This window comes from Cygnus atratus, chromosome 5 (assembly GCF_013377495.2).
Source record: "Cygnus atratus isolate AKBS03 ecotype Queensland, Australia chromosome 5, CAtr_DNAZoo_HiC_assembly, whole genome shotgun sequence".
Lineage (NCBI taxonomy): Eukaryota > Metazoa > Chordata > Aves > Anseriformes > Anatidae > Cygnus > Cygnus atratus.
This window is the reverse complement of record NC_066366.1, coordinates 30617337-30633463: the sequence shown is the minus strand read 5'-3', so window position 1 is coordinate 30633463 and position 16127 is coordinate 30617337. Positions and strand designations below refer to the sequence as shown.

Genomic DNA, 16127 nt, shown 5'->3' with positions numbered 1-16127 from the left:
GTGTTGTTTTGAACTCTTGTTTTGTTGCTTACTGGAGCTTTTGAGATTCAGAGTACCTTGAAAACTTTTCCACAAGTTGTTTTTACACATTTATAGGTTTGAAATTTCTACACAGCGTTGTTTCATTGGTCATATCGAGAATGCTGGCAGATGAGCCTTGCTGTGTCTGTTTGTAGCTGGTGAAGAGTCCGTTGCTGTTTTTGGCAGAGCGGCCGGAAGGGAGTACAGTACATGTGCCCCTTTCTCAGTCACCTGAGTGCGAGGTCTGGCGGTTGCATTGTAAGCTACATAGCTGGCCAGGCCTGTGAACTTTGCACTGAAGCAGCTGGAGCAGAGGTTTTCCTTGTGGGGCTGTGGGACTACCAAGCTTCAGCAGGGACAGGAGTGGTTGTCTGTCCTGCTGAGTTGAGGTATGCTGTGTAGATCTGCTGCAGAACGTGTCGCCTGCCTGAGGTGACTGCTAGGTCCGCTTGAATTTCTGCTTCCTGTAGACTGAGAGGCCCACGGACTCCTTTGTCTGCAATTTATAAAGCAAAATATATAACTAATAATGCTTTAATGCCCCTCTGGAGAGTAGAACATTGCATCTCCTCTTAGCAGAACTTCCAGAATTCCCTTTGCACGTTCAGACATTTCGAAATGGCGGTAGCTTGTAATCCGAATCCAAAGGATCCATGGTTGTAGAGGAGCTGCTTCAGCTTGTTTAGTGATAAGAAATATGCATACTTCTATTTTTTTTTGTATGTGCGTATGTCTTCTAAAGTAAATTTAATAAAAATACTATGTTATTTAGAAGTCATGGCTATTTGAAGCCCTTGATTCTCTTCTAAGGACAGTTGCCTGGCCTTTGCTGTACATCTAAAACCTTCACTGAATTTACAAGAGAGATTTTGATTGCTTGAGGTGCTATACCTTACTGCTTTCAAACACGCATCAAGCGGCTTTGAGCACAGGTAGTTGCTGCAATAGTTGGAGTTTGCTTTGGCTGTTTGCTAATGTAGAAATACTCAGTGAATTATCACGTGCTCAAAAGAGTGCCTCACAATGCTGTGGGTCCAGGTAGCATTGCATTAGTTTGTCACTGAACTCCTGCGCCTAAGTTGCACACTTACTCGCACTTCAAGTATTAGCTTCAGCGAACTTCATTTTCCCAATTTCAGTGATGTAATGCTGTACTCTACTCGTGGTCCTATCTTTAAATCATCACTTATTTTACAATATTGCTTTTAATTAATAGATTACAGAGATATGGGAGTTCTAGAGGAATAAGCCAGTGCTATGCCCATGAGATTAATGGGAACCGACTTGCCTAATGACTTGCAGCGTGAAGAGAAAAGTAACAATCGCTGAAGGAAAGCTTGGTGGGTTGGTGACAAAACTCAGACTTTTGTTATTTGGAATGGCTAAAGTGCCTCCTGAGATATGAAAACACTTGAATGTTTTTAATTTGGCTGATCAGTAGGCAGTGTTTTTCTGTAATGGTTTTCATTTTTGATTTGTGTTCAGCTTTGAAGTTGTTGCATTTTGAATTTAAGCTTCTTAAATAGGTACTAGAAACATGTATGTACTGATTTTTCTCACCTGTTAGTTACCAAGTAGTTTTAACTGGAAAGCAATGTAGTTTTTTTCAGGGTTTAAAATAGTGTTAAAACTGATTTTAAAGCTGCTTTCATTCTAAGTGCACCTGTTGACATCCATAAACATCTATATTCTGCAGCATGGTTAATGTAATGGGAAAGAAGTGTTTATAATCCAGTTAGATTTTGCTGCCTTGCATTCTGCAGCATCTTTGTTATGCCAAAATGAGATGTAATGTTTGTCAGAAGGTTTATTCTTCAGGAAAGAAGAGAAATAAAGCCTCTTGGCAAGTTTTCTATATTCCCCGCATTGTATCACATGTAATTTACTTCTGTAGCTGAATATTGATTCTTTTTATTAGTACTTTCTCTGATAGCTTCTTTGCTAGTTTGAATCTCATAGAAGTGAGCATGTCTAAACTGTAGTTTAGCTAGTATACAGAAATTAGTATATAAGTGTATAGTGTATAAAAAACATCTAAACCTAGGCTTTGGGTGTGTAATTAGAGAACTCTCTTCCCCCTTCAAAGAGGAAATTTTTTGGAGATTTTCCCAGGACATTGAAGTCAATGCAGTGCCTTCCTCAAATGTATTTCTCATCATAGTATAAGACATTGCACCAGTAGGCTAGGCTGGAGCTGGACTGTGCCCCTCAAAGCCTGGGCTCCCATCTGCCACTCACTGTTTAACATTGCTACACTTTGGGTTCATCATTTCTTGAGCTTGTGGCTTCCTGTATGTATGCACGCACGCTTACATATAACACAAGTGTAGGTGTTCCCAACATCATCTACCAGCATCATCTGCTTCAATAGGACTTTAAAAAGCATGAGCCCATCACCCATACTTAAAGAACAATGCAAGCACCTAATTTTAAGAGACGTCTTAGGACTATGAAACTTTGTCTTGCATGGGTGCTGGAGAAACCTATGGTATTCATGCCCTGTTCTTCATTGCTGTGGGTGTTTAAATTCAGGGAGGCAGGATTTCATGCCCATCACCCTTCAGAGCTTCTCCGTCAGCTATTTTAGGTAATTTTATGCTCAGAGTAACAGTTATTTCTGGGTCTAATGCTTTATTCAGTTGTTGTAGAAAGATATTAAACTAGTAAGTTGGACTTGTGTTTTCCACTTTGAAGTGACTATATACCCCTCTTTTCTCTGAATCTATATCCAAAATATTTTCCTTTCACAGGGACCTCCATTCATAGCTGGAGAAGCTCTGAATATTTTACAGGGACATTTGTGGTGATGCTAGTGAACCTAATGTGTGTTTTGGTGCTTATTGGCAAAATATTTTTTTAATTCTTCTAGGACGTGAAGATCTGAGAAATGAACAAATTACGGCAAAGCTTTAGGAGAAAGAAAGATGTCTATGTCCCGGAGGCCAGCAGGCCTCATCAGTGGCAGACCGATGAAGAAGGTGTTCGTACTGGCAAGTGCAGCTTCCCTGTTAAGGTAAGAATTTCTGCCTTTCTTTTGGATATCCATGAGATACTCTTGCCATGAATTATTGTATTTTGGTTTATTTTTTGGCAAGCATAAGCATGCTTCATTACACGTTGACCTATTTTACAGTCAGCCCTCATTACAAAGGATGTGTTTTGCTTTGTTTTTTAAAGCCAGATGAATCATCTAACAAATGCCTTGTCTGATATATCCTATATTATTATTTAGCTGAAATAAATCATATAGCTAGGCAGAGGAATAATATAACTTGAATTCATTTTTCTGGAAGGGCAGAAATGATAAACTTGTTGGATTGCATGGAAACGTACTTGGTTATGTCTGTTAAAAATGAAGCTATGGTTACAGTTTTGCTTGTAAGGTAAGTGGTGGCTTATACTGGGAAAGAAATCCTTCCTCCCTTTTGATAATTGAAAATGTTGCAAAGAAACACATGGGCTTCCTTCCAGTGCTTGAGGTATGAGCACTTGCTAAGTTTTGAGTGTCTTCGGTGTTAGTTTTTATTATTATTATTTTTGTATATTACTGATTATTATTGCATATGAAATTGAAATGACCTTATTTTTTTTGATTCCTAGAAATGATTCCAGATTATTTGAGTACTGTGAATAGGTATTTTCTTTTGTTGTCTCCCATTTCCTCCTCCACCTTTTTCAGAAATAAAATAAATATTAAAATTTATCTGTTATACTTAAAGTAATTCTGTTATTAAACAGGTGATGTTGCTAGGTGAAACTCTTGAAATTGTCTGTTGCATATTTTTGTAAACCTGTGGGTATGTGCAAATGCACCATCAACTTAGAATAACATTCACACTATGTTCATGCCCTGTTTTATCCTGCCATACTTGCTTGTGTGTGCTTTTATGCATGCTCTAGGATATACAATGTGGAAGCTAACTTTCTAGTTTGTTATGGTTGGCTGCTTATTTGTCTTTGTCTTATGTTAGTTTTCTGCTAGAATGAAGGAATTGTAATTTAATACTAAAAAGAGATGGTGTTGTGCCAGAGCTCTGAAACTGAGTAACTGCTTTGTGGAAGCTTGAACTTATATTAGACTTTTAAAAATGTTAGCAGTGTCTAGGAGGGAACAGAATTGCGAGCTTGCGGATCATCATTTTAATTATTTATCCATTACAAAAAAATAAAATATCAAACTCAATTTTTAGACAGAGTTTAACTCAAAACTCTCTGTCCTTCAGTGAACACAAAGGATGTGAACTACTTCTTGCTGTTTAAAGTCTGAGGTGTTTTTTTTAAACTCCTGGTCAGGACTTGTACTTATAGTGACAAATGCTTCCTGTATTTAAATGAAGCATTCATCTATTCTAGGCACATGTACCCAAACTTAAAAAAGGTTTGGGGCCATTCTTCGGTGAAAAGGCATAGAAATGCATCCTGTCCTCACACTGGGACTTGTTAGCCTTATTTGCCTGCTTTGTATTAGAATTCACTGAGTAAATTTGGTCATTGGAAAAATTACTCTGAAGTAAACTCATCTCTTCTTATGAGAATGCTCCACTGAGAATATCAGGAAGTCAAGATGTTCAACTGCTTATATTTAGCAATCTTGCAATTAGATGAAAACTTAAAATCAGAGCAGTTGGACATTGAGGTGCTTTAGTTTATTCGATTTTAATTTATCTTCAGTGCTTTGAGATGGGCATTAGGGAAAAGTGTTATTAGGCTTGAGATGTGAAGTGGGTGTTAACTGTTGTTTCATAGATACAGACGGGAAGTATGCCATTGTGAGCGAACAAGATAAACCAGATGTAGAGTCATCGTTCTAGTGGGTGGTACTGTATTTTGCTCACAAAAAGAATAGCACTTTGTGCTCTTGAGGGAGAGTATCCTGTCATACAGTTCTTGGGTATTATTCAGAAATACATGCGTTCCAGGAAAAGTATGCTGCTACCTGTGACCTTAAATATCTGATGGGGTGTCTTTTCTTCCTGATATGCTCAGTGGAGCAGAATAAACAAATCTTGCTAAGAATAGTTAACTAACAGGAATGCTCTCAAGTCTGAAACAGTGAAAATATCTTTTTTTGTAAATCCCTATTTGGTATTCCAGTGTGGTCCTGTGGTTGCCTGTAGTGTAGCTTCTCAACCACAGTTTAATGTGTCTGTGGGGGTTAATCTGACCTGATTCTTTATGGTCTGCCTTGCCTGCACTCTCTCTAAAAATCATCAGCCTTAGTTGTTAAAAGCTGAGTGGAAGTCTAGCTTTGGAAGTGATGAACAAGATTTTAGCTGTATAGCTGGTGAAGACCCAAGAATTGTTATCACATATTCTATAGCTGTCGTTAAGATATTCTGTATGAAAGAAAAATACAGGAAAGCAATATAATAGAAGCCATGGTGAGGGCTAATTTATTTAGGTAAGACTTTTTTTTTTTTTGAGAGAGAGAAGACTAGTGCAAACACAGTAGGGAATGTTTGCTCTCAGTTTCTCTTGTAGAAGAGAGATCATGAAAGTTTGATGGGAGAAAGATATGTCACTGTTAAAAGTAGTGTTAAATTGGTGTGTTTAACTTCTTGCCTTCAGGCGTTTCTTTTTTTTGCCCAGAGTTGGGGTGTTTGTAGAGTGCTAGCACAGATTTATCCTTTTTGAGATTTTACAGAACATGTGGAACCACTTTGAAAATCATGTTGCAAATGGGATTTCATCCTGCCTCCAGGCTCTGTTCTGTTAGTGTTGGACAGGGACTCAGTAGCTGTTCATTCATTGTGCCTTGAGGATGCTGTATTGCAAACAAATTTAATGTTATTTAAAGTTTCTCTGCATTGGCACTGTTCTTGAAGCTCTTCCTGTGCTACATCCTCGGCTGATCCTGATCGTTAATTACAGTCTCTAAGTGTGGTGTTGGATTTTGAGCAAACCTGATGCATCTAAGGAACATCTGTGTTTTGGTAGAGGTAATGCTTTGTGGAAAGTACTAGCAAAATTCCTGTGGCATTGTTGCCTTAAAATTCAGGGAGGTGGATTTGACGCATGGTTTGTTCAGTGCTGTGCTCATAAATTTGGAGCTCATAATCCTGGGTTTGTACAGTTAATTTTAGGCAATAACACCTCATTTTTTGGTTTAGCAATCTGTGCTTTTCTACTGTTTTCAGAATGTCTGTGTCGTATGTAACAAGCTGCTGGTTGTATTTTCTCAGTCATCCTAGTGTGTGTAGGATTTTACACATAGCCCTTTGCTATATTTGAAATCTAACCACACCTGAGGAGGTAATCTGACACGTTCACAACAGGGCCTTGGAATGGTCAGCGACTTGCCTGCTTTGCTCTTTTATGTGAACTCTCTTGAATTGGGTAAAGTTGCATTGAAAGAAGAGCCTTGGTACTGGAACATACAACTGACCGTTTTTTTTGCACTCCACATCAGCAGAGAGACAGGTGCATGTCTGTCAGCAAAGGTATGAAAAGGGTATTAGACTTGTGTTTAGGCAAGTGTGACTTGCAGACTTTTACTATCCCATTAGGCACAGAGTTGTAAGGTTCTATTAACCATTGTGGTGTGGAGGCATGATACATTTTATCCTTTATAGATGCACCCAGAGCGGCCTCTTTATTAAGCGTGGAACTGTTAATACTGCTTGAAAAGTCTGCAGAAAATATGACAGACATTCAGGTCTCACACATGACCATTCTCTTCCACTGTCCTAGAAAATTAAAAAGTAACTGCTGTGCTTCAGTAGTGAATCTTCCCTCTGAGAGGAAAAAAACCCTGTGCCATATCTATGTAATATATAAGAGGTTTAGATAGAGATATTGTATTTACAATTATTCAGAAGTCGATTATTCTAACAGACATTAAAGCTGCTCTTATCAGTGCTATAATTTATTTTTACACAATCTTTATAAATTATAATTGTCCAAAATGAAGTTCATTGACATACACATTTTCAAACTTGCTTTCTTGCTCCAGACACTACCTCACTGAGAACATGCAGCTGTTCTATGTTTTAATGACTAAAATATTTGACACTAGGGCTTCTTTTGTCTGAAATGCCTTTCCGAATGTCCCTCTGGGTAAGTAGTTTTTGTTCATACAAATGCACTGTAGAGTAACTGGCCTGTGAAATTTATATCAGGAAAATTAGGTCACTTCCCTCTACTTACAAGAATTAAACAAATTGAACATTTGCAAGTTCTTGGTTCTTCTAACCAACTGGATGTATTAAAGGGAACGTTTACAGCTGATTCCTACCTGTGGTTCTAGAGGACTCAACAGCCAGATGTAGCTTGGATTAATTGGATTAGTTTTATTCTGTCGCTCACTTCCAAGTTTCTGGGTGTCAATCTATTTTGACCTTAATGTGTCTAAGGCTACTGTTGCCAGTAGCCTGCAAGTTTACTTGTGTATGTATTTTATTTCATTTATTTCAACAGGAAGACTAAAGATATCAATGAATAAAGTCAATGGGGAAGAGTAACATACCACACTTGGGTTTTGAATCTGAAGTCCAGAGTTTGCTACTGAATGCATGGTGTCATGTGAATTAGCCTCTCCACAGAATCTTGATTTCTGTGTTACTGTTGCCAAATAGAAGTCATATGGATACAGTAGTACGTTCACTTATAAAAGAATTAACTTTTCAGATCAAATACTCTTCAACTGTTTTGTCTAATTCTTGCTTTGATGGGAGATGTTTGGAAGACGTTAACACTTTATATTAATATAACTTAGTATATTGTTTATAATTAATAATAATAATAATAAATAATATTTTTAAAAAGCACAGAGAGGAGAAAAAAGAGAATGACTTGTTCTGAGCCTCATAGAATATTGTCACTGGGTCAGTGTGACTGTGAGTGCTGGCTCTCATCTCTGGGATCCCTGTGACTGAGCAGTGGCTTATGTAATTAGTGTGTATGAAGCCCGCCGAAACCTCCCTGAGTAGGAAATAGGCCACGGCTGTCCCTTTGCTGTGTGCTCTCACACCACTCATAGCTGCCCAGTTGTCTTCTTTTGTTTTGGAATTTACATATTGAGCCTTATTGCTTAATGTCGAAGATACAAATCTCACATTAAAAATTTTTTTTTTATATTTTGAATTAGTTTATAAACACAGCTTGCATGCCATTCCCTTCCTCTAGATCAGAAAGGCTGGTAGTCAGCACAGGTGACTGGCTGTTACTTTACGTGTTAATACATGCACTTCTAGTTGTTTGAAATAATAGTAGTTGTGAAGGAGTTTACTTGCTTGTTAATGCTGCAGTGCCTTTAAGTTAGGCATGTGGTATTTTTGACTGTGGAAGCTTGAGATGCTTGAACAGTTTTTGGGAACTGTGTTAAGCATTTTTAAGAAGTTAAAGTGACAAATCTGCTGATTTTTGAAATGTCGCACAGCCTTACATATTAAACACTACAAATCCCAACCTCTTAAGGCATGAATTGATGTTAGCAATGAACAATAAGCATACATATGGCATGCTAACCTAGCAGCAAGCAAATGTAAATTTTTAAATTCCTGCAGCATTTCAGATCCCAGGAAGACAGCTAATTATAACAGAAGGTGATTGTAACAGAAGGTGTAAGACTTATCTTAAATAAATTCCTATGCACTTTTGTCATGACAAAAGGAATGCAATTCAATCCCTAATCTTTAAACTTTTCAGATTTGTATATAGCCTTTAGTTTTGTTTGAATAGCCTTGCAAACAAGTTTTAAATGAAACTTCTTACTCACTTTAAAAACCCTCTTGTCTTTGGCCAAGGTCAAATTCTTACATTGTTTAATAAACTTCAAATTGTTTTAAAGATATGAGTATTCATGTCTAGAGCCGTAAAAATGGTTTAGATGTCCTTGTAGAAACATATCTTTTAAATGTAATTTAAGTATTGAAAATTAAAAAATATGTTGTTGGCTTATCCTTTTTAATTTTGATTTTTTTGCTAAACTTGAGGATTTCTAGTGTCATAAATGGAAATTGATTTATTTGCAGGACTTGAAGAAACGGTGCAATGTGCACGTGTGCATTGTTTTTATCAACACTTGATTTTTTAAGTTTTTTTTAACAGACTTTTAAGTTCACTTATTAATACTGAGTTCCCAGAAACGTAGGAATTGCACATCAAAATGAACGATTGAAAAATTAAGTCTAACAAAACATGCATGAAGCTGTAAAGGGGCTGGGAGAAATAGTTGGTCTTTTAAGTCTCATCAAGGGAAATTTAGGATAGGCATTCACAACAATAACTCAGCAAAACAACCCCTCTTTCTAACAGTATGTCATGTAAGCTACAGGGTAGATGGCATACCCTATTGATCTCCAGCTACAGAAATGTTGTAGTGCTACCGGGCTGACTTCTCTGATGTAGATGTGGAAGTAGATCCTGCCTTGAGGCAAGTGGTGTCCTACATAACCTCCTGGGTTCCTTCTTAGCCACATTTTAGGGATTTGTGAGACTATGAAGAATGCAGCATTTGTGAATCCTACATTGAACTTTGCTACTTCATCTTCAATAGTCCTAACTGGAAATGTTTTTTATTCCCTCACAGTGTTTTTTTCTGTTCACACTGCTAAGTATAATGTGAGAATCAGTAAGAGGAGTACAGCGTGACTCTTAGATGGGTGTGGTGTGAAAGGACACTGAGAACTACCGATACACATATTGCTTCATTTTTAGAGTTAAATTCTTTTGGCCACACTATTCAAAGACATTTAGTGGTCATAGCTGTTACAGAGAGTGTTTGCTGAGGAGTTAACAAATTAATGAGGCATTTTCCATTCTGGTGACTTAGGGAAGTGGAAGAAATTGGACCCCAAGGGAATATATAGCATTATAACTAACCTGTAGTTTTGAATAAGCAGAATTTAGCTTAGTTTGTCTGGTGATGCTTAATCATTTTTTTTTGTCATTATCTGTGCTTCTATAGCTCTAAGCAAACATCTGTTTCAAACCAATAAATGAAAAAGCATCAGCATGAATATGAGAGAGGAAAAAAATAATGTATTGAATATTTCGTTGTAAATCTTACAGAGGTCAGTGGAGAAGTAGCTCAGCTTTGAGATGCATCCAGGCTTCTTGGATTTAATCTGGTATCTAGTTGCAAGATGGGATTTCACCCTGCAACTGCGAGTTAAGTACACCTTAACTGCGAGTTAAGAACACCTGTTCTAGAAGCGTATCTACACATACAGATTCCAAGTATTCGGTCTTCAAATGGAGTATTATTTATAGCAGTAGAGAGAACAGTATTTACACAGAGGAAGAAAGAGGAATGCTACTGCCTCCAGGAAAAATACTGAGGAAATGGGAGAGTGCTGCTCTCAGCAGCAGTTAGCTCTCTAACATGGGACACCTTGGCCAAGACTTACAGTAAACTCTTTTCTTGTGTCCATGTAGTTTAAAATATAATCTGAAGAGCCTAATCTGTTACTGTAAATAAAATAGTGCAAGTGAACATCTGGCAGTGTAGAGAAAACTTCAGTAATTTGTGTATCTGCCTCTGTTTGGAAGAGAAACTGTAACTGTGTGTTACTGTGTTTCCATAACTGCAAATGGCTCCAGTGAGTTGGCCAGGTGGAAGAAATTCTGGTAAAGGACCTTTCTTTTTGCCAGCAGCTATTGAACTTTGCATTTTGGAAAACTGGAATAACCAAGTATTTGTGAAAGAAAAGAAAACAAAGAAGTCCAAGATAGTATTTCTTGTAATAGGACACAAACTGTAGAGCAGTTTCTTTTCTGACCAGCAACATTTGTGTCCTGATACGTCAGCCATTGATGTTTTATTAGGAACACTTTCAATAGCATATGTTTGGGGGAAGACAGTAGGACAGCTTCACCAAAAATACTTGCTGTGATAACTTAGGTCGTTCATTTTTAGAAGAAATTGGGAAAAGCTTAAAATGTTGAAAAAGAATTAAGTTTTTCAAGCACTTTTCAAGTTCCAAGGGCATTTTGCTGTGTGCCAGTTTGACTTGTTCCTGTGTTGATTGCTTTGTAGTGTTTGACTGAAGAGTGATACCGAACACCTCTGAAAGAGGTGTTTCATCTGTGAAGGAGAACAGAAAGTTCATTGCCTAGAGGCAGAGAGGGAAGTTTTTTTATTACTTGCTATACTATCATATCATCCTTTGGTGTTTTTTTTTCCCTGAAAATGTTAATATAAGCAAAACCTTTCTTTAAAAATGTTTATGAAAACAAACATTAAAAACATGTTTGTTTATGAAAACAAACATGTTAAAAAGGGGTTTCCCAGCAACTTGAAGGTATTTTATTTGGTTTAGAGCTTTTATTTTGTGTTACTCTTTATGTGGATTCTGCCCACAATGATTTTAACTTTCTGTAAAAGCATTGTTCATTTCTGATAGGATGATTAAATCTCTCATAGAACATCTTATGGCTGAGAATCATCAGTATGGCTATCATTCAATGGTTGCTATGGAAATTAAGTAGGAATGCCTTCAATATTAATACTGCATTCCTATTATTTGCACTTCCATGATGGAAATATACTTGCTTTCTCCAGGAATGTTAGGCAGTGTGATTCTTGTGATGTGGAGAGCTCTTTGCAAATATGTCCAGGGTTCCCTTTCCTTACTGTTCTGCAATGTCATCAGCTGCAGTTCACATCTGTTCTGTGTAACCAGTAGTTCTGTGTCCCACTCACTGAGTGTGTTTGTGGTAATATGCCATGATGGAATTTGGAAGAGGTTTTGCTTATATTTGGCAGTCTCTGTCCGGGCACTTCACAGTATGTTTCTCCTCTGTTAGTTTGAAAGGGAAGTTTTCTTTCAGAGATGTTGAAAAATTGTGTATGGAAATGCGGGGTGTATGTATTGCCTTTTCAAAGCCATTTCCACGTGTTCTCTTTGCTGTGACAGAACTGCAGAATTTGATTTGTTTTTTGTTGCATGGAAGTTAAACACCAGGATTCAGGACTTAAGGCTGTAAGGAGCAGAGCATGTCTTAATCTAACTAGCAGCTGTATTTTTCTTACTATATTAAATTTTAAATTGTCGTTCATAAAATGCTCTTGCACTAGCAAGTTGAACTAATGTTTCAAATTTAAGAGTAGGTAATGATATAACTACAGTTTAACACTTCTGATTAAAAATGTAAGGCTACTGGAAAGGTTTCAGTCTATAGCAGAGCTGTTTACCAAGTTTCTTGAAGAAATACTTGAGCCTTTGATTACTACCAGCTAAAAGTCAGATAAGTAGAAGTTATTGCAGTGCTGCTTAAATACAGGAGCCATGTATATCTGTGCATAGCCTGATGGGGAAAAAGGGTTTCGGAAATAAACCTGAAGATGTGGAAAGGATCAGCTGCTTAAAGGAGACTTGACTTGATGTTGCAAAAAAAAGAGAGGACTGTAGCATTCTGATTACACAGTTGAAAGTTATTTTTATAACAAAGAAACTTAGAAATATATTGGGATCTATAGGGAACTCAAAAAAAACTCAACCACAAAAGAAAACAAAAAGAACAATATTCAGGGAAGACTTTTGAAACCACCCATATAATGTACAAGGCCACTGATATTGATAGCTGTGAGCTTCTGGTTTCTGCAAAAATGGTGCATTGGGAAGAATAAGGTTTTTTTTATGAAGGGCTTTAAGTGTAAAGTGTAATTGCCAACAAAGCACCTTTTGTCCTCATCATAAAGAAGTATTGTGTGGCAGCGTAATTTCTTTTATAATTCAGAATTGATTGATGCTCGATGAGGTCTGGGGATTGTACCCTTTAAATGTGGGTAGATGCACTTGATATGTGCAATAATGTCCCCATTCACTGGAGTGGAAGCAGTATTGAAAACTGCAGCAGAATTTGCTGTCCCTAGCAGCAGAGGCATGACTGATTGCCGAAAGTTGGAGCATGTGACTTGAATAGAGGTTTGGCAACACAGGGGAAAACGGTTGTCTGTTTTGGAGTGTGGCAAGAGGCAATATTTACCCTGCTCTGTTTCTCCCTTTTCCAAGCAAAAGGCAGGTTGCCAAGTACAGGGACTGAATGGTTTGGATCTTCAGTTGGAAACATTTTGCCTACACTTGGGTAAATGAGATGTGCAGATAGCTCAGGAAATCTGGAAGTTGTCCTCTAACTTAATAGTAATGCAAGCTAGATGGCTCATTCCATGCATATATCTTTTTTTTTTCCCCATCTTCTCTAAACCTCAGCCTTGTTCCTGTCTATATCTCCCCTCTTAAGGAGAAGTTGGCAAACTTTTTTAGGTTACTGAAACCAAACTTTTCCCATCATGGAGATGCACAAGCACAGGATTTCTGCATCTCTGGAACTTCAGCACAGACATGGCAGAACTGCAGTAGGTGTCGGTGTGAATGTGTGCTTCCAGACACAAAGTAAATACATCTTTAGTTGTTTCTGTTTGTGTATTTTTAGGACTAAAATTTTCTTGTTAGGGAGTGTTATGGAGAAATGAACATCTTACGCAAGTGTTCAGAAAGTTCAGCTAAGAGAGTACAGTCGCTGTTTTGGCAGCTTCAGTGTTCAATTATACGGCTTCAGCCCCTATAGAACTCATTTTGAAAAAGCTGTAAGGTGTCGGATCTTTTTTATTTACCTTGTAGGTTTTGTGAAATTTATTCTTCAAGCTGTTCTCCAGCTGTGAGGGCTGGTTTAAGTGAAATTCTTGCAGAATTGTTCCATCCAGATTTAGATCTACTGTTTTAAAAATCCCACATACTGAGACTTAATGTTAAAGCCCTCTATCATGTAAGGTCCTTTCACTCTCAGCGGTTTTTTGTTAAGTGGGGTGATGTGTTGACAGTCCTTTTGGAGCATCTTGCCTTGCATGAAAAAACCCTTAACAGCAACAACACACAAAAAACAACTCTCAATGTGCTATTAAATGTTGAAAACAATTTCTTTCCAAGTTTGTCCTTAAGTTGTATATAAGGAATCTAGGTTGAAATCTCTTACGTTATTCTGGTAGAGCACTTCAATATGGTGGTAAGGAATGAAATCTTTTTCTGGCTAATTAAGCATGGTATCCTAATTAAGGAAACAAGTACCGGGAGATTTCAGATACTTCATGACAGAATATTCTGTGGTGGAGTGAAACTTCTCCATCCGTTATTAAATCTAGATTTACCACTGCATTGTGTCACCAGTCCTGGTTCTGATATTTTAAACCCCTTTTTTCACTCTCTAGCTACTCTACAATATAAATGCTGAATTGCATAAAATTCTTATAATGCTACGTAAATTGGAGCAAATTTCTTTTCCCTCTAACTTTCATTATAAAACTTCAGAAAGGTTTTAACAGTTCCTATGGTTTTCTTCAAGAGGTAAGTACTTTCAATAAGGATACAATTGTTTGAGAGAACCTTTCCGTCCCTTATCGAAAAGAACTGCAATTGGGAAGGGTAGGGGGAAACTGGAAAACAAAAGGAACTTTTTTTTTTTCCCCCAGAATGTAGAATGAAAGTACCCGAAGTTTCCTGAGCACTGCACTCCAGTGTACTTCTTGAAAATGCTTTTTCTATGGGCTAGTGTTATTCTGGGTCATGTTGTTAATTTAAAAACTTCAGAACTTTCAGTTTCAATTCAATTAATGAATTATTTATTCTTAGGTAATGGTTGATAACGTAGATATACAGAAACTGGTAGTTTTTAAAACCATTAAGCTTTTTCCCCTCCTCTTCTCTTTCCCGCAGTACTTGGGACATGTCGAAGTGGACGAATCCAGAGGAATGCATATCTGCGAAGATGCTGTGAAGAGACTAAAATCTGTATGTACATTTGTTTCATGACAAAGCTGGCTTTGGGGCTGTGAGCGTTACTCAAAAAGGTCCGTTCGGCAGCAGTGCTCCAGCTAAAGCCTGAACTTTTGACCCATGTTAGGAGAACAGTTGGCTGGTTTGAGAGCACTGCTGTGGTGGTTAGGGGGACGTGCTAATCTGATGATGCGAGGAAGAGAGTTACAACTGTTCTTTCTACTTGCAGAAACTATTTGCAAAACAAATGTGTAAAAATCCTCTGTGACCTTTCAGACTAAGTTGGTACCCATATGGGGCTTCAACCATTGTTTTTTAACAGGTCTTTCTCCCTCTCTCTTTCTCTCTCTCCTTTCTCCCCCTCTCCTTCTGTTGCCTGCCACTTTAATAGTGACTTAATTCACCTTTATTATACAAAATATTACTTGATTTAGGCTGCTTTTTTTTCTAATGCACTGCAACGTTGTAGTCATGCATGAAATAATCTGGCTTGCATCTGCTCAAAGTGGCCTGGAGGCTGCCTAATTCTGATATGTCATGAACTGGGCTGCTCTTAGTTTGGCTTCTGTGAACGTTTGCTCGTGTAAATGGCACTCGTTCAGAGCTCTTTGTATTCCTATGGCTCATTTGAAGAGGTCTTGTCATCTCTTTCCTGTAGTTTTAATATTGCAAAATCCTGTGGAAGTAGCAAACTCCAGAAAGTCAGAGATCAATCTGTCGAGGGTCTGAGGCTAAAACAGCATTGAAGAGAAGAGGAGGAGAAAGGACATTTGAATTTGAAGTCTGAGTGAAGATAGAGAACTGCTATGCTTTTCATCACTTCTCTTATGTGTCATAGCTACCTATACGCAGCCGTCAGTAATGCCTTTAGTGGAAGAAATTCTAGTATCTTGTATCTTTCTAGCACAGCAAAATTACTGGAAGTAAATCAAACACTTCTGCACCTTTGCTAACTTAAGATCTCTGCTACTGGATATATTTTTTTCCCCTCACCAAATGTGAGAGTTCAAATGGCTTCCAGCTAAACCTGTTCTTTCCTTCTGCCTAGCACAAAACAGAGGATTATAGATTATCTTTTCTTCTTTCTGTTGTGCTGCAAAGTTTCTGAATTGGTTTACTGCTCTGATTAAAATCAAGTCTTTTCATTCTTTTCTCTCTCAGCTAATGTATAGCAACCTGTTAAAGCTGCATACCATCTGTTCCCATTCAGTCCAACAGTGATTAGTGATTGATTTTTATTAAAAAGGGCCACACAAAATATAAATGAGTTTCTTTGTTCTATGGATTTAGTTTATGTAGCTAAAATGCTAGTACTGACCACATAATGAATCGCATCCGTTTTTGTCCTGTTCTGGTTTTCATTGTATCAGGATACTTTCTGTTAGCACACCA

General features: G+C 37.6%; 1 protein-coding gene across 13 annotated transcripts in view; it reads left to right on the top strand.

The window, feature by feature from the left end:
* Positions 1–16127, top strand: part of NUMB (NUMB endocytic adaptor protein) — a 100770-nt gene that overhangs the window by 62605 nt on the left and 22038 nt on the right. For all 13 annotated transcript variants that reach the window (XM_050710912.1, XM_035540235.2, XM_050710907.1 and 10 more), the window contains 2 exons: positions 2891–3034; positions 14676–14750. In XM_050710912.1, coding sequence (XP_050566869.1) covers positions 2909–3034; positions 14676–14750 — 201 coding nt within the window. In that variant the 5' untranslated portion in view covers positions 2891–2908. The remainder of the gene's footprint in view (positions 1–2890; positions 3035–14675; positions 14751–16127) is intronic.